The sequence below is a fragment of the Lactuca sativa genome, chromosome 1 (assembly GCF_002870075.4).
Source record: "Lactuca sativa cultivar Salinas chromosome 1, Lsat_Salinas_v11, whole genome shotgun sequence".
Taxonomy (NCBI): domain Eukaryota; kingdom Viridiplantae; phylum Streptophyta; class Magnoliopsida; order Asterales; family Asteraceae; genus Lactuca; species Lactuca sativa.
Window position 1 is genome coordinate 83,815,273 of NC_056623.2, and position 18,572 is coordinate 83,833,844.

Below are 18,572 nucleotides of genomic sequence, written 5' to 3' on the forward strand. Positions count from 1 at the left end.
TATAAAGTGATTAAAAATCTTTCGACCTTTTTTTTGTATTTATTTTCGTACCATGTCAAATAAATAGTGACAAGTGTTATAATTTAAGACATTTGTTATTAATTCAAATAATTAGAAATATATTTAATTTCTCATATTTGTCATATTAAGTTTAAAATATTCTAGCCGTTGCCAACGACTACACAAACGGTAATATTTCAAAAATGTTGTGGTGAAGCTGTAACACGTGGGACGTATACCGCACAACTGTTTGGGGATTGTTTACCGCATACCGCAATATGGACAAGGGCAAATACAGGAATACATAATACGTGTTACCCAGGTTGAAGAAGGTGTTGTCCGTGTAGGAAAAAAAACAAAACAATCGAAAAGTTTTCTACCACGTACATAAAAAGTAGGTGTTACCGTTGTCACACCGAGACACCAAGCACAACGACCCCTATGTATGGGGTACAAGGCAGACGGACAGGTCTTATGGTTGTGAGGCTTATATACGTAGCTTTTTTTTTAACCGAATTTTTTTATTAAAACACCCAACCTAACAAGATGCTAGGGAGGGGGATGGAACATTTTACAGTTTACATGTTTTGACTTTCCATCTTTATACACATTTAAACGGGTTTACACACCAGTTCATCCAACGAAATGTGCACTTAGTTCTCCTATGTTTGACCCATGTGAAGACTGTCGATTTGATCATATCAGCCACCACAGCAGGTGAAGATCGAGTTTTCTTGAAGATCCAGTCGCATCGTGCCTTCCATAAGAGCCATGCTGTCCCATAGCAAATAGCAATTAGCGTCCTCCGTTTTTTATGACATGTTCCCCATTTGGAAGTGAATTCCACCAGGTCTTTTGTATGTGTGAAATGCAAGTCAGGAATCTCACACCACCGAATTATCCATTCCCAAACCATCATAGCTTTTGGACAACGGAGAATGACGTGGTCGGTGTCTTCAGGTTCTAATCCACACCAGGTGCATGTGGGGGATGGAAGTTGAATACCACGTCTGATTAGGGTTGTAGCGGTAGGCAGCCGATCTAGAACTGCCCTCCACATAAAGCAACTCACCTTTATCGGGATGTCATGTATCCAATCTATCACCGCCTCATCACTACTTTCATTCCTTTCGTCAATTTGTGATCTGAGTGACCTCACCTGGAATGTACCATCATGGGAGAGATTACAAATCCATTTATCTCGCCTGGATAATGGGTGATGGACTTCGGCCCGAGCAATGATCGCCTCAAGTTGGCTTCTTTCATCAGGTGAGGTAGGGCTTGATTTCCAGTTCCAAACCAGACCATCGGTTGTTATTTGATCAGAGACTTTGCATTTCTTGTGCCTTTCCAATTTATAGAGCTCCGGAAAGGAATCCTTCAGTGTTGCAGCCCCGTTCCACCTATCTTGCCAGAACACAGTGTCTTCGTCGGATCCAACATCTTTAACAAAGACATCATCAGTGTTGATGTCTAGTTCTGCCAACGCCTTACGAATTCCCGCCACATTTTTCCATACACCCGTTAATGATTTTTTGAACAGGTAATTTGCCAGTTTATTATATATATATATATATATATATATATATATATATATATATATATATATATATATATATATATATTGTGAATTCCTTTTATGACCCTGCACCATAGGCTTGTTCCGTCAACCTTGAGTCGCCACCACCATTTCAGGATCAGGGCTAGATTAAGTGCCTTCAGCGATCCAAGTCCAAGCCCACCTGCGTTTTTTGGGGATAATACTTTCTGCCACTTGACCCAATTTATCTTCCTCGATTCCTCCGCACCACCCCAAAGAAAATTCCGACGAAGCTTCTCCAAAGTTTTAATAACACTTGCAGGGGCAACAAACAGTGAGAAATAAAAGGTGGGTAGACTGCCAAGGACAGCCTTGGATAGTGTAAGGCGTCCCCCTAGTGACAGCGTCTTGGATTTCCACAGGCTAAGTCTTGAGCGGAATCTTTCAATTACAGGGCGGCAGTGCTTTGTGAGGTTCATGTTTGCCCCCACAGGAACGCCTAGGTATGTGAATGGGAGTTTAGCGGGTTCACATCCAAGTGGTGCAGCAAAATTAGCTTTCTCTAAGAGGGTAATTGCCCTATATTTCTAACCTCCATTGGATTGTGGGTCGTTAAGTGTATTGAAATGATATTAAAGACCTCTAGATGTGCAAATCTTGTGGAACTATGAATTGCTGAAATTGATGTTGTTCAACACACTCAGAAAGGAAAAAAAAACGGGTTGGTTCTCAAATAGTACCAACCATAAGCAAAAGGGCACCCTAAAATTGCAACCGATGAGAAAGAATAAATAACTATGTCAATGGCCACAAGGGGCAAATTCAAACGATATGTTGCGCTAAAATTGGATAGAAGATTTTGATTCGAAACAAAATCCAAAAACCATTTCAATGAACAAAAACAACCTAACAATATATAATTTTTTTTTCCATTAAAATAACCTTCTATGATATACAGATTTGCCTAAAGCATCTGCAAATTGCAACTACACGTTTAAGTCGTCACCACAGTGTACTCTATGTAGAGAGCTAATCAATAGCACTCAACCATTTCATGAAGGCATAAGGAACCAGCAACAGATCTTATACAAGTTCACTAACGAATTCACATCCAACCAGAAGACTTATAAGAAACTTAAACATGGAAAATGAAGTTATGGATACCCAATTCTAAAAACCAAACTTGTTCAAATAGAATCAACTGTTTGATAACAAAATATAACCAATTCATAATTTGATACCCACATAGTTCATCGAGAAAGATGAAATTTTACAATGAGTAAACCCTAAACCCCCAAATCTAAGAACTAGTAAATTTGGTAACAGCCTTCGTCCCTTCCGAGACAGCATGCTTTGCCAACTCCCCTGGCAAAACCAACCTCACCGCTGTCTGAATCTCCCTCGACGTAATTGTCGGCTTCTTGTTGTACCTCGCAAGCTTCGATGATTCTGAAGCAAGCTTCTCGAAGATGTCGTTAATGAAGGAATTCATTATACCCATGGCCTTGCTTGTCACACCCCGAACCAGACGGCGGAAACGTCCGGGGGCTGTCGTGACTCAATTGAATATCATAACATTGAATATATATGAAACATAACAACATTCGTCACCATGCATTAATATAGTACAACCGGTAGCGTTTACATGTCATACATTGTTTAAACATTACATTCCTAAACAAAAAAAAATTGTTCGATTCGTTCATAATCAAATTGCAAGCCATCACCGAATATGTTTTCCTTTGGTTCACTGGTTCCCTGAGAATACAAGTATTTTGAAAAACGTCAACATATGAAATGTTGGTGAGTTCATAAGTAGTGTTTGAAATCCAATGTTTGTATTGTTTGAAAACTACCAGAAAATCCGATATTTTCTGAAAGAAAAGCTTTTGAAAATGTTGTGAATATCCATAGGTATGCTTGTTTGTTTCTATGCTTGTAAAAATTGTTCATTTAAAATTGTATGCATTTCAAATCTGTATGTATTGAAAACCCTAGGAAAACCCGATGTTTTCCTAATTCCTTGAATTCCATGAAGTCACATTGAAAACATTGCATAGCGTGTAGTGTCAGTCCCAGGCGACGTTGGATTATTTTTGAGCATGATTATTTGCTACAAACACGCGTTACACAAACGACTAGTCTATAGCTATACTAACGATCCCGTAGGCGTCGTCCGTACTAATCACGTTACCCAATCGCCCTGACTATGTGTAGTCCCACATCCGAAGAGAAAGAGGTCACGAAGACCCCGATGACTCCATTAACCGGTTGGGGATAAAAATGTACGAGGGGTCCCCGACCCGCCTCGCATAAAATGTAGACTTTACTAGCTATACCAAAGGACCCTTGGGGACCAGTAGTATACAAGCCATTGAAAGTCCATTTACGTTGTGTCGGATCGGTAAAACCCAACACTCCGTAACAAAAATGTCTTCGGGCCTTAAGATCAGGTCATTGGGCTAGCTAGGCTCAACGAACAAGATTTTACACTTTTGGGGCCCAAAGATGGTGCGTAGACGTCTGTGCACACTCGCATGTATAATGTATTACCAAACGTTACTTGTATAAATCGTAGTATCGTAGTGTCGTAGTGTTAGTAGTTGTAGGTTTCTATTGGTTCGAGACCGAGCCAATTCGTTTAACAACGACTTTTGGTATTGTAATGTATTGTATTTCGTCGATAGACGTGGTACCATTGGTTGCATGTATTGAAATAGCCTTGAAAGTTTTCTGTTTCAGCCCCTCATTGATTGTAAAATTTACTTTTTTAACCCTTTTGTTAAATAATTTCCGGTTTGGTCCTTAAATCGATTTTCTTGACATTTTAACACCAAAAATTATTGAAATTAATATTTTTCTGCATATTTTTCAATGAAAACAGTTTAAGCCCCTGAAATTTCAGTTTTCTCGGTTATAACCCTTCTTTTTCGCAACTTTGACAATTTTGGCCCAAATTGTAATATTTTTGCAATTTTGGTCCTTTTTAAATTTAAAAAGCATTTTAAACCTTTGAATAGGATTTGGAACACTTATAGTCCACTGTTTTACAGAAAAATACAGTTTTGGCCCTCCAAAACAGAAAATCTCGCATAATGGGCCTCATTGGGCCAAAAATGTCATTTTTAGCCCATTAAGCTTGGAATTTATGTTTTTAATCCCCTAAATGAGTATATTTCCAGAAATTGTTTTATTGAAACTGTTTTGGCACACCTCATCCATCAGAATTCGTGATATGCCAATTTGGACCCTTAATTTTGTATTTTTCACATTTTAGGCCCAAAATTTGTGTTTTTAACCCAAAGAAAATTGTTACTAAACCACTTAACCATTTTTCTTGAAACACTTTGTATGTAGAAATATATTTGAAGCTAAAATCATTTAACACAAGATATACCTTGGTTTTGAGGGGTTTTATGGCTAGATCCAACATTATAACACACAAATGCATACATATAAGCATGAAAATCATACAAGGCATACAAAACACATGTAGATCTACACTTTCACTTGTATTCCCCCCCCCCCCCCCCCCACAAAACTCATAAAAACAGAAAATAGGGGGTATGAAGCTCACCTTGGGTGTGGGGGCTCGGTTTTGCAAAGAAAATGGAAGGAAAATGAAGTGATTTTTGGCCTTAGCACCCTTTGATGAAGATCTCGAGTTTGAGATGGTTCTAGGATGCAAGATCACGATTTTTGCATAGATTAGGAAAGGATTTTGATAAACAAAGAATTTAATTCATAGATCCAAGCATAATCTTACCTTAGATGAACAATTTTGTGGAAATTTCCTCTTGAATGCTTCCTAAAATTCGAGATTTTTGAGTGGAGAGGAAGGGATGTTCTTGAGAGAATTGAGAGATTTTTGTGAGTGTGTGTGTGTGAGTATGGCCGAGAGTGAGAGAGGGAGAAGAAAGAAGTGATCTTGATATGATGTTTGCTTGGAAACATGAGTTATGTACATGGAAACCCAACAAATAAAAGTGAGGTGGCAACCCAAGGTCAACTCTCCCTTTTTCCTTGGGCTTGGGCCGAGAATGGGGAGAGAAGAAAGGATTTTTGGGCTTTTTGCCCCTAAGCCCAATATTAGAGGTAGTTTGGGTGCTTATTGGCCTTATAAAATAAAATTGTGATTTTTATGCTTTAATAAGCTAGATTAGGTTAATCATGGATCAAGGCTTTCAATTCATTTCATTTTAGGCCCAACATGGCCCAAAATGTTGAAATAAATTAGTGTGGGTCCAATTAGAGCCCAATTAGGGTTCTAAGCCCATGATAGTCTAATTGGAAGCTTATTGGTCCATTTGGATCCAATAGGGGAGTCCTAGTCCAAAATGGACTTAACAAGGACTTTTAGGGTCTCCAATTGTTTGATGACTATTTGTAGTACTAGTATGATGTATTTGATTGAAGTTTTTGATTCACATTAGCTTGAATGTATAGATTACATGACACAAAATTTCCAGTTGTGACATCATCCCCCCGTTAGAGGGAATTTCGTCCCGAAATTCTGTTTGAAAGCTAGATTTGAGAATGCTAGAATAGGTGAGGGTACTTCTGCTTCATTTGATCCTCGCGTTCCCACGTGAATTCTGGACCACGCTTTGCGTTCCACCGTACCTTCACGATCAGGATGCGACTTTGCTTAGTACGCTTCACTTCCCTGTCCATGATTTCGATTGGTTCTTCGACGAACATGAGATTCTCATTGATTTCGATTTCGTCAAGAGGAATGACAAGGGTTTCATCTGATAGACACTTCCTCAGATTAGAGACATGAAACACGGGGTGTACACCGTTTAGCTTCGCGGGTAGTTGTAGTCTGTATGCTACCGGACCTATTCGGGCGACGATTTCGAAAGGTCCAATGTACCGTGGGTTTAGCTTTCCCTGTTTTCTGAAACGTATAACCCCTTTCCAGGGTGAGACTTTTAACAGTACTCGATCGCTGACCTGGAATTCTAAGGGCTTTCGTTGTTTATCGGCGTAGCTCTTTTGTCGGTCACGCGACGCTTGCAATCGAGCTCTGATCTGAACGATCTTTTCTGTGGTTTTGCGAATGATTTCCGGTCCTGTTAGTGCTCTGTCCGACGTATGTGTTCTAGCTAGCTGGGTATCACCTACTTCAGCCCAACATAATGGGGATCTACATTTACGCCCGTACAGTGCTTCAAAAGGAGCCACCTTGATGCTCGAATGGTAACTATTGTTATATGAGAACTCAATCAACGGCAGGTGGGTATCCCAAGACTTTCCAAAGTCTATTACACATGCACGAAGCATGTCTTCAAGCGTCTGAATGGTTCGTTCGCTTTGACCGTCCGTTTGTGGGTGATATCCGGTGCTCATATCGAGATGAGTTCCCATTGCCTTGTGGAGTGATTGCCAAAAGCGCGATGTGAACCTACTGTCCCTATCCGAGATGATAGATTTTGGCGTTATATATTAACTGAGACGTGTGATCTGATTGGTTGATTTTAATTGACCCGGATCGCCAGTATTTTGCATCTGAATGGTTTATATTTTAGGGAGAAATATGTCATTGCACATATTTGTTTCCTTAGTTTTATACTAGTACTAGTATTATTTGTAAAAGAAATCCCCTAATCTAATAAATAAGTACTAAATCGCCACGTGTTAATCTTCCAGCCCCCTAAATCATGTTTTCCCGCTTCAAATGCCCTTCAATTCCTGTACACGCAATAAATATAAATATGCAAACAATATGCAAAAGTCGTAATTCAAATTTCAAATAGGTGATATCCAATAAAATATGAAAGTTTGTTTTTTTGTAATTGGAAATTGATTAATTTGCAGTGATAAAATCTCATGCTCCAAATTTACCTCTGTTTTTTGACACCGAATCAGCATAACTTTTGGAAACTCATCGAACATTAATATTTCCAACAACCTTTTGGCAAGAAATCTCAAATAATAGCAGAGTTCCAGTACCAAGTAGTCTTCATCTTCAACTCTGTTTGTTTTGATGCAACCAAGAAAATACAAGGTCAGTTCATGATACAACAAACCTCTGACTTTCTGGTTGTCAATTTTTAACACAAACATGTTATAAATGTATTTAATTAATATTGTTGGTCTATGAAGAAAGATTAGCTCAAGAGTGACTATAAAGTAAAATCAACAAACAAATCTAAACAGAAAGAATCGTAAATAGCCTCTATGAACATTCTCTTTGAACCAATTAGTATCAACAAAAAACCTTATTTAACAACAAAAATGAAAAAATTAGCAATGTAAGTCATAATATCAACAAGAAACATACCAGTATACTTTCTGTGTTTACGAATATACGCACAATCAAGTAATATTGGAGATAAAATGAAGTGGATGCCAAGAGGAAAAGCTAGGGTTTTCGATTAGACTGAGATTTCCAATTCACGAATTAGGATAAATGAAATGGATAGTATAAATTTGATAGAGAAAAAAAAATCGGTGAGGAATCGGGCTGCCCTGAAAAACGACGGCGAAAAAAATCAAACCACGACGATGAGTTTATGCTGTCTGAAAATTTGTTGAGTTCCATCTTCTGATTATCGTATTTGGCATCTCCGGCTTGAAGGTCTCTCTGTCTGTTGCCGTCAATCTGGTCATCTTCGGTAACATTTAAGTAGGTGCAGATAGATAAACAACAGACCAAAAATAATGAAACCCAATACAACAACTAAGGGGGTGTTTGGCTTAGCTTTTCACAGCCAAAAGTCCTTTTTGAAAAAGAAAAAAAAGCAAAAGATGTTTGGTAAACTAATTTTAAAAAGCTACTTTTAAAGTTTTTATAAAAGGAAAATCAACTTTTTGGAAAAGTCAAGAAATCCTGATTTTTTGTAACTTTTCCAAAAAAAACTTTTGAGCTTAAGAAGGTACGCCAAACACCCTCTAAACCTACGAAGAAATACAGGACTGTTTACGTTGGATTAGATTCCTAGATGGATTAGAAGGTGAACAGTTAGATTTGTTATGTTTAATGGAATATAAAAAGGCATTTTAAAATTTTATTTATCTTTTACATAGTTATTAATTACAATATTTTATATTATATAATAACAATACATGCATAATATATTTACTTTTAAAGATCAATACGTTAAAGTATTTTCAGTATAATCTTTTAAACATAACTTGTACATACCTAAACATATCCTAATTTAATATTTAATATGTATACTATGTTATGTTAATCGAATAAAATATATAAACAAGTATATATGTGAAATTAATTGGCCATATTATAAAGTTTTAAAAAAATATTGCAAATACATATTACATATTAATAAAAGTCAAGAACAATCATTATCAAAGGTTGGTTTGTTTATCAAAGATCCAGTTTTTTCGCATAGACAACTTTATGTTGTCTTATATAGAGTTTAAAGTAGAGAGAGATTAAAATTATTAATTTTAGATAAAGATGATAGACTCACAAATAAAACTTCCAATGTTGTTTATAATGAAGTTTTTCGCAATTTATAACCAATTTTTTTGTAGCATCTTTTAGTCATTTTTAGCAAATCACACTTAATCCATCATATTAATTTATTTATTTATAATTACGTATTGTATTTTTTATGTTAATTTCATTACACACATGGGTAAGGCATCATCTTAATATGTTCAACGAGAATCATACACCAAAAATCAAGGTTTTAAAAATCTTCATTTGTTATTAAATACTTACCATTTACTGTGTAATTAAACACGTACAAATCACAAAGTTATTAAAATATGCAATATTACGATTCATAAGTTTTCTAAATTAATAAAATATTGTTTTATTACATAATTAATTTTTAAATTCAATTTAAAATTAATACCGTGGATTCCACGAGTTTTAACCTAGTATATAAATAAATAGAGTCCGTCTTAGTTCTCACTAATAAACAATAAAATATTTTAACCTCTTTAAATATATGCTTCGGGAATAATACATGATTAAAATTAAGAAATATTTGTAATACCAGTAGGATTTTTCTTTTTTAAATAATAAAACGTTATTAGAAAGCTTTTAACTATTTGAATCATCATCTTTTTTTCAAAGTTGTTGTGACAATTTAGGACACAATGAGATTAAAGAAAAGAGCAATCTTCATAAATGGTCTATGTAATTTTAATAAATATAAATTTTGGTCTCTAATATTTTATGTACCACGAAAGTATCTCACCCACATATATATATATATATATATATATATATATATATATATATATATATATATATATATATATATATATATATATATATATATATATATATATACCTTTTCTATTTTTTTATATTTAATTATAATTTATTTAATTTTAAAAAAATCAATCACCCCACCAATCGCTACAATACATAACTAATTTCCAACACAAATCAAGTCCACCACCACATTACCCAACACCACCATTCACCAGATAAAACCCAACACCACCCTTCAAATTCGTAATGTTCTGATGAAACCCAAAAATCATAATCAAACTTATTATGAACAATATATATAAGATGGATTGAAAGAAGATGAACCAAGCACACACACATATATATAGAGAGAGAGGGGGTCTTTGACAGTGGAAAAGTTGCAAAAAGGATAAGAACTGGGTCACAACTCCGACGGGAAGGGGAAGAAGGTGTGTGGGTGGAGGTGGGAAGGGGGGATTTGTATATAATGTGGCATCCTACAACTCCTTTTCAATTTAACTTTTCGTGTTTTCCAAACTTTCAATATGTTAATGTGTTTTTCTCTCCGATCAACCCATCGATTTGCTTTTATAGGAACAAAAAAAAATGTGCAACCTTAGTCATATACCTGAATCTTTCCTATTTCGACAAAGCAAAAATCATCATAGTTTCAAGCGAGGCAAACTCTTTCTTAATCGAAGTCCTTCAAGAAAACATCGATTTCAGATTCAAAATCAACGCTCTTCATACTCTATCATTTCTCATATTTCCACTCAAACGTCCAACGACTCGTATCATTTGGCATCATCAACGCCCTATAACCATTTCTTTCATATTCAGATTCTCGATCTTCGAGGTTTTACTGATTTTACACATTCTACAACTTAAATCATTAATTCAAAGGCTTTGTGAGTTCACGAAAATACCGCATACCATACATATATACCAGCTCAAGGTTATATCAGGTCTATTTCACCCTTAAGTATATTTCGACTCATATTTCAGCCTAAGGTCGTACCGGGTCTATTTCACCCCCAGGTCTATTTCACTCATGAGTCTATTTCAACTCATATGTCAGCACAAGGTTGTATCGGGTCTATTTCACTCTACATATATATAGCAAACAGGCACAAAATGCATACGACAGATACAACGATAGTTTATCATTTCCATGCATGAGTTAAGACCATTTCCATGGAAGTAGTTTATCATTTTTGGAGTTTGAGCTTATGTGGGTCATGCAAAGCCATCAAGTAAGCAACTTTATGGTTTTAGACATTGAAGAGGACTTGGATCTGTAATTGTAGTGTCTGGAATAGAGTATTAAGCACTTATTCAAAAAGTGGCTTAACAGAGGAGTATGTTGGGCGTACATACAGGTACGCGCAACGTACATCACCTCCAGCCAATATGCTTAGCGTACAAGGGAGCACGCCCCGCGTACTCACCAGCTATGGGCTTGGAGTGTTTTGGGCCTCGGGTTGGGCCAAGCAGTGGACTTTGGGCCTTAGTGGTCCATCAGAAGTCAGATGTTTTGGGCCATGAATATGTTTGGGCTTTAGTATAAGGTCCCTTAGAAAGGTCCGGGCCCAATTTGGAAAATTGGGCCATTGATGGTTTTATGGACATTATAGTGTTGAGTTTTTTTTTGGTTTTGGGCCTTAGTTTTGGGATCATACCGGGCCAGGGGTAGAATGGCCATTTTATCCCCATGCATGGATTAAGGATTTTGGTATGGGACCCAATTGATAATTGGGTATATTGATTGGTAGTGACAGCTCGAGAAGCTGGCGGGGCAGCAACTAAGGAATTCATGCGGGAAGCTTTTGCAGTGCAAAGTGAGTCTTCTCACCATACCAATGGGTATAAGGCACCAAGGTCGTCCCATTTTATGTCATGTGGTATGCTGGTATGGAAGACCATGGGATAGCCCATGGCACCTGGATGTAAGACCATGTAGAGAGCCCATGGATTTCCTACTATGTTGTAGTGTCAATGTAGATTCACTACTGATATGTATGGTATGTATGTATAGGTGGTATGCTAGTGATTTTGTGGTATGCTAGTTGTCTTTGTGATACTTGCATGGAAGACCATGGGAGAGCCCATGACACCTGGATGTAAGACCATGTGGAGATCCCGTGGCTTTCCTATTAAAGACCATGGGAGAGCCCATGACACTTAGGTGTAAGACCATGTGGGGAGCCCATGACATCCCGGAGTAAGACCCTAAGGACGAGCCCACGACATCCTTATATGTTTATGTATGCATGATGATGGGTCCAAATGATGGAACGTGGACCTCCGGCGGCGCTTCTGGTCTTCTGTTGTGGCGGAGATCTGCAAGTCACAATCATAGAGACGCGTTAGAGCCGTCCCAGGGACTGTGCCCCGGGAGCGGACTCCGACGGTCAAGTTAGATCAGCTAGAAGATCTGAGATGGTCCTCCATAGCTGGAGGGAACCATCTTGGTGCTGGTGGTGGCTGACGGCGGCGGGTGGCGGCTAAGCCACCCGGTCGGAGTATAGTAGCGGCTGAGCCATGGGGAAGTCTAGTGGTGGCTGCACCACTTGGGGGAGAGTCCAGGGAAAGGTCCTCCTCCATGGAGGAGGTACTATTCATTATATAGGGGACAATTAGGTCAGGCCTTGGGCCAGCCTAATTTAGGCCCAACTAGCAAGGAGTTGGGCAAGGCCGCCCGGAGGCGCCAGGCGGGGCTGGCGGGCGCGCACCAGGAGAGGATGGCAAGGGAGTACCAGGCGAGGGAGCGCCTGGCCGAGCCGGCAGGAGAATCCCTAGCAGGGGCTGGCAAGGGAACGCCAGGCTGGGCTGGCAGGAGCGCGCCAGGCAGGGCTGGCAGGAGCGCGCCAGGCCAAGCTGGCGCGCTAGGGCAGTCTAGGCCACGCTAGTGGACCATATCTCATCAAGTCCCCCCAGTCTGGTGTTATTGGTACGCGGCCAATGACATCGGACTGGAACTAGTCATATAAACCAACAGGAGAGTCCCCAGCGAGACTGGCAAGGGAGTCCCTGACAAGGTTAGTAGGAGCGCGCCAGGCCAGGCTGGCGCGCTAAAGCAGTCTGGGCCATGCTAATGGACCATATCTCATCAAGTCCCCCCAGTATGATGTTATTGGTACGCGGCCAATGACATCGGACTGGAACTAGTCATATAAACCAACAGGAGAGTCCCCAGCGAGGGTGACAAGGGAGTCCCCGACAAGGTTAGCAGGAGCGCGCCAGGCCAGGCTGGCACGGTAAAGCAGTCTGGGCCATGCCAATGGACCATATCTCATCAAGTCCCCCCAGTCTGATGTTATTGGTATGCGACCAATGACATCGGACTGGACTTAGTCATATAAACTGTGTGTCGTCAAGTCCCCCTAGTCTGATGCGATTGGGTTGCTGACAATCGGATCAGACTAGATAAAGCACCGATACAATAAACAATAAAGAGAATGACCGAACCTCTCCCACGGGATCCGTGGGGTTATTCGATGAGCCAAACACTGCTTGAGCTGACTTGATACTCCTTCATTGAAAGGAGTGCGAGCCGGTCGGTGAGATGCAACGTAAATGTTGCTGTGATCATGCGGACCGAGGCTGCTAAAGAGTGTTACACGACACTGATGTCGGTGGAATGTCGGACCGGGGTAGCTAAGAAGCATAAGCTTGCCATTAAGTCCCTGAGACTGTTATCCGACGTGATTGTTGTGGTAGCCATGTGAGATGGGATGTCACCAGTAACCATGTACATAGTCTGCATTGCGGCGTACCAACCCTTTCCCCCCCCCCCCCTTTTAGAGGAGGCGAGGAATAGATTCCGAGAGCTGGGCGACTAGGTTGCTAGTGAGGGTCACATAGTAAGACTATTGTCGATAGCCAGACAACAGAATTGTTGAGGCATAAGCACTGAGGATATAGGGTGGGGTTTCATAGCAAGACCGTTTTCGAGAGCCAGGAAACAGAGATGTTGTGGGGTACGCGACGAGGCTACAGGTAGGGCTGCATAGTGAGACCATTTCTGAGAGCCAGGAAATAAAGATGTTGTGGGGTGTAGGTAGCAGGGCCGCTATCAGGATGACCTTCTTGCCGGAGAGTAACTTCACTATATCAGGTTGTAATGTGGATAACACTTCATCGATCGTCCGAGCACAAGAGAACCATGATGACTGTGAGAGAGGAAGCGCCAAGATCATGGTGTGGAAGAAGCTTGTGATGCGCGACTTGTGATGGGCGGCTTAGGAGAATAGCTTGGGCTTAGCAGCCAATGATCATGGAGGTGTCATGCGGGAAAGCCTCGCGTGGAATGGATCGGGCTTGGCTGCTGACGATCGTAGATAAATCACACGGAAGAGCATCGTGTGGAATGGTCGGGGCGTGTTGCTATACTGGAGTCGGGCTGAGAAGCCAGGCGACTCGAGGCAAGGGTACTGAACCTCACATACAGAGTTTTCCGCAATAATGGAGTCGGCTGGGAAGCCAGACGACTCGAGGCGAGGGTACTAAACCTCGCATGCAGAGCTTGCCGCTATAATGGAGTCGGGCTGAGAATCCAGACGACTCGAGGCGAGGGTACTAAACCTCGCATGCAGAGCTTGCCGCTATAATGGAGTCGGGCTGAGAAGCCAGGCGACTCGAAGCGGGGGTACTGAACCTCGCATGCGGAGCGTGCCGCTATAACGGAGTCGGGTTGAGAAGCCAGGCGACTCGAGGCGGGGGTACTGAACCTCGCATGCGGAGCGTGCCGCTATAACGGAGTCGGGCTGAGAAGCCAGGCGACTCGAGGTGGGGGTACTGAACCTCGCATGCGGAGCGTGCCGCTATAACGGAGTCGGGCTGAGAAGCCAGGCGACTCGAGGTGGGGGTACTGAACCTCGCATGCGGAGCGTGCCGCTATAACGGAGTCGGGCTGAGAAGCCAGGCGACTCGAGGCGGGGGTACTGAACCTCGCATGCGGAGCTTGCCGCTATAACGGAGTCGGGCTGCAAAGCTAGGCGACTCGAGGCGAGGGTACTGAACCTCGCATGCGGAGCTTTCCGCTAAAATGGAGTCGAGCTGAGAAGCCAGGCGACTCGAGGCGAGGGTACTGAACCTCGCCTGATTGGGCATAACACCCTATAATCTATGTGTCTAGCTCGTGTGACCAGTCTGAGTTAAGGTGGAATGGTACCTGATGCTTTGCTGCATCGCTAGTCGTACTAATAAATGATGCCTCTCTGTCTTGGCTGTTTGCAGAGAGCTATGTGGCGGTGCTACTTAGAGCTTGATAGTGTAGTTACCGTTAAGTGGTGCGTAGCGAGACCGCCGTCAAGAACTGGTCAGCAGGTCCACTAAGGTCCGGGGAGCGAGCTGCTAGTGATAGGTGGGCAACGCGACCACTGAAAGTTGGGCAACGAGACTATCGAGGGTTGAACGACAGGGCTGATCTTTCGACTCAGAATATTAATGTCACCTTGGGAGTGTACTATCATGTATATCATCAGCTCTTCATCTATTTTAGCTCTGCCCCTCGGAATATTGTCGTACCAACCATTCCCCCCCTTTTTTTTCTTTTTTCTTAGAGGAGGCGAAGAAAAGGGAAAGATGGATGTATAGCCGTTGAAAGGCGAGATACATAGCTTCTGGAGGGAGCTAGGCAACCCAAGCACTAACAAAACTGGGTAGCACAGATGACGAGAGCTAGGCAGCGCGACTGCTAGTCCAACAACGTAACTACTGATGGCTAGGCCTTGCAACTGCTGAGTGCATCGCTACTAAGAGTCAGGTTGTACAACCGCTGAGAGCCAGGCAGCATAACTGCTGAGGGCTAAACAGGGAGACTGGCGCGGCCGATCAACGTGAATGGCGATAGTTGAGTAGGGAGACTGCCCGAAGCTGGTCAACAAGACTACTGATAGCCGAGCAACGCAGTTGCTACGGGTTAATGCGTCACGAGTAGTAGTAGCATACTACTCTTCTCCCACCTTTTTTTTAAAAGGACTGAGTGGTCGGACCGTAATGCATTTTCTGAAAGCGTATTATGTTGTGTGTGACTTGCGGTGTGCGGACGTTAGACATTTGATTTTAGTCCCTGTAAGATTGGCCCATTAAATATCAACTTATGGAGTCCGTCTTTGTTAAAGCCCAAAATTTCTATTATTGTTGGAGCCAACTTAAAATCATCCCAAATTCACACTTTTTTTTATTTTAAAAAAACATCGGTCGGCCACCATGCGCTGATTTTGCTGGGCTGTATGGCAATACTTGGATGCTGTAACAACTCAAATTTTTCAAACAATTTTTTTCATTTTTAAAACATAATATTTTCCATTAATACAAGGCATAAATAGTTTAATTATTCGGTCAATACAATTATTCAAACTCCCAAGATCCTAAGACAATCTTCAGTGTGTATCGATCATGCCGGCGCCTTCCCACGGTCCTCGCTAGTACCTGAAATACATACATACACAACAACTGTAAGCATAAATGCTTAGTGAGTTCCCCAATATACACTTACACACATACGCCTTTCCAGGCCATGACCTTCTGGTCCTCATTACAACGCCTTCCGGCCCATAACATAATCGCCTTCCGGCCCATAACATATTGCCTTCCGGCCCACATATCATACATAGTACATATAACACTTAACTTACCACATATAGCATACATATCCATATCACACTTAACTTACCACTTATAGCATACATATCCATATAACACTTGACTTACCACTTATAGCATATAAACATAATACATAACATACTTGACCTTCCGGTCACACAGTCAAACCCTTCCGGGTGGAGTATAGTGAGAAGACTCACCTTGTAAGTGCTGAAAGCTAGCAACTCCTGAAATCACTCGCGCACAAACCAACGAGCTACAATCCTCCTATAACATTACATAACTCATTAACACTCATATCAGCTAAGTGTGACTATCCCTAAGAAGTCAGACTTAGGTCAACTCTGGTCAACGGTCAACGGTCAACTCGACTGGACTCGGCGAGTACCATGGCGACTCGGCGAGTCTAGTCGTCCTCACAGATTCCTGAATATTCCCTTTCCACTCGTCGAGTATACCTCTCGACTCGACGAGGTCCTCGTGGAAGAATCGCGGGGCCACCCCGACTCCACTCGCCGAGTCTGATGAACAACTCGGCGAGTCCCTGCACATCTTCAAGCTACTCGCCGAGTCTGAAGAACAACTCGGCGAGTCCATGCCATGCAGACGAGTAACTGCTTCCTGGGATAGGTCTCGTCCCGAAGTACACATGCATGGGACCTTCTGGACCTCTAAAGGTCCTAATACAAGACTATAATCGTGGGGTAACAAGGCATTACTTCATCAAATCACTAAATGGGTTCTATAAACCCTAATTTCATAAATACATCAAAATAACAGAGCAAACACGAATTCTTACCTGGATGATGTGTTCTCTGTATTCCCAACCTCAGAATGTGACCCCCTTGCTGCTCTTTTAGCCAATCCTCCCTCTTCCTTGCACACCCACTCTTCTATAACCAACAATGGCCTAAGATCCTTGCTCCTGCTGCACTTAATCGATTTAGGGTTCTTCTCAGAAGGCAAAAACGAACAATGACGGCCAATGAACCCCTTTTATACGTCCCAACCCTGAACGGTTAGGGTTTCTGCTGAACAGCGTCGACTCGCCGAGTCCATATCTGGACTCGTCGAGTCCAGTCGCGGACCCGCGACCAAGTCCGCGATCCTACTCGGCGAGTCTAGGCTCCAACTCGCCGAGTCCCCTTTTAAATCACCCCAAAACATAATTTTAATAATACCTGAGATTCCGGGCTGTTACAGATGCTGAACATTTTTATCTTGCATAGTTAGCACATTTTGAAATTGTCGAAGTTGCCTCATATAATTTATATGAAACATCAATTTAAATAGAATGCCCAAGTACCGAAAGATTTATTCTCGAACTATACGCCCAAATTGGGATGGGCAATCATTGTGCAAGTTGTAGCCCAAATTATACATATTTTCTCTTTGTGCGTGTGTTTGTATACGCTATTTTGAAACACTTTGTGGAATTGTGGAAATGCTGCAGCCCATTTGGAGCCCAACTCTTCTTTTCTTCTTTTCTTTTTTACATGTGTAAACCTAGCCCATTGCTTTTATTATTTTTGAAAAAGGAAATGTGATATCCTCAGCTTTACCCGCACGCTTTGAACAGTAGGTGCCAAAAAGAAATGTTCGACAATGGCGGATGGTGGTTCTTGTCGGGGGCGCTGCCTTGTCAAGCCGAAAACTACATAATATCGTCTACAGGAGTGGTTCGCCGGTGATGGCTACAACCAGCAGCTGCGATCGGTACATCCATTCTGATGACGACCAAAGTTGGAGCTGCTGTTGATCTGTGACGAGCGGTTAAGGAGCGGCGGTGTTGGGATGCCCCGGTAGGCGGATCGATTGGCGATGTGACTGGTGTTTGAGTGGTTGTTGCAGGAGATCAACAGATGGCCAGCAATCGGAGCTCTACAGGTGGTAGGTTGCCCGCATTGGAAAAGTTATACAACTGGTGGAGCTCTAGCATCAATTCCCAGCGATGGATCAAGGAAAAAAGGGGCGCGGTGGTTGAAGATTCACGAAGGCCTTGGCGGTGATCTTGGTTGTGACTTCGTCAGTGAGAGCCACTGATTGTAAAGGAAATCTATGCAAGGCTTGCTGCTGACACCTGGCGACGTTCTGCTGGGTTGAAGGTTGAGGGTAGCCGGAGGTTGGGTGTTTGCTTAGAGCGGTCGGGGATTGAGTAGTTGGGGCTTTCCTGCCAAAGAAGTTGTTAAACCGGGGATTACCGGAAGCTGCTAGTGTTTGTGCTGATGTGAAGTGGTGGTCACGACT

The 18,572-nt window shown here is 41.7% G+C and overlaps 1 protein-coding gene across 1 annotated transcript; it reads right to left on the reverse strand.

Annotated features, from left to right (window-relative positions):
- Positions 1-601: 601 nt before the first annotated feature.
- On the reverse strand, positions 602-2,019 carry LOC128127534 (uncharacterized). The gene is made up of 2 exons (XM_052766061.1): positions 1,743-2,019; positions 602-1,443 (listed from the first exon to the last, which is right to left on the reverse strand). Exons 1-2 carry the CDS (start codon positions 2,017-2,019, stop codon positions 602-604), a joined length of 1,119 nt encoding a protein of 372 aa, XP_052622021.1.
- Between the last annotated feature and the right edge of the window lie 16,553 nt (positions 2,020-18,572).

What these genes read in the sequence shown, in the direction of transcription:
- LOC128127534 (XM_052766061.1), bottom strand. Translation starts at nt 2,019, where the DNA reads ATGAACCTCACAAAGCACTGCCGCCCTGTAATTGAAAGATTCCGCTCA. An exon ending in ATTATCCCCAAAAAACGCAG is followed by an intron (nt 1,444 to 1,742) that starts GTGGGCTTGGAC and finishes TCTTTGTTAAAG; the next exon opens with ATGTTGGATCCGACGAAGAC.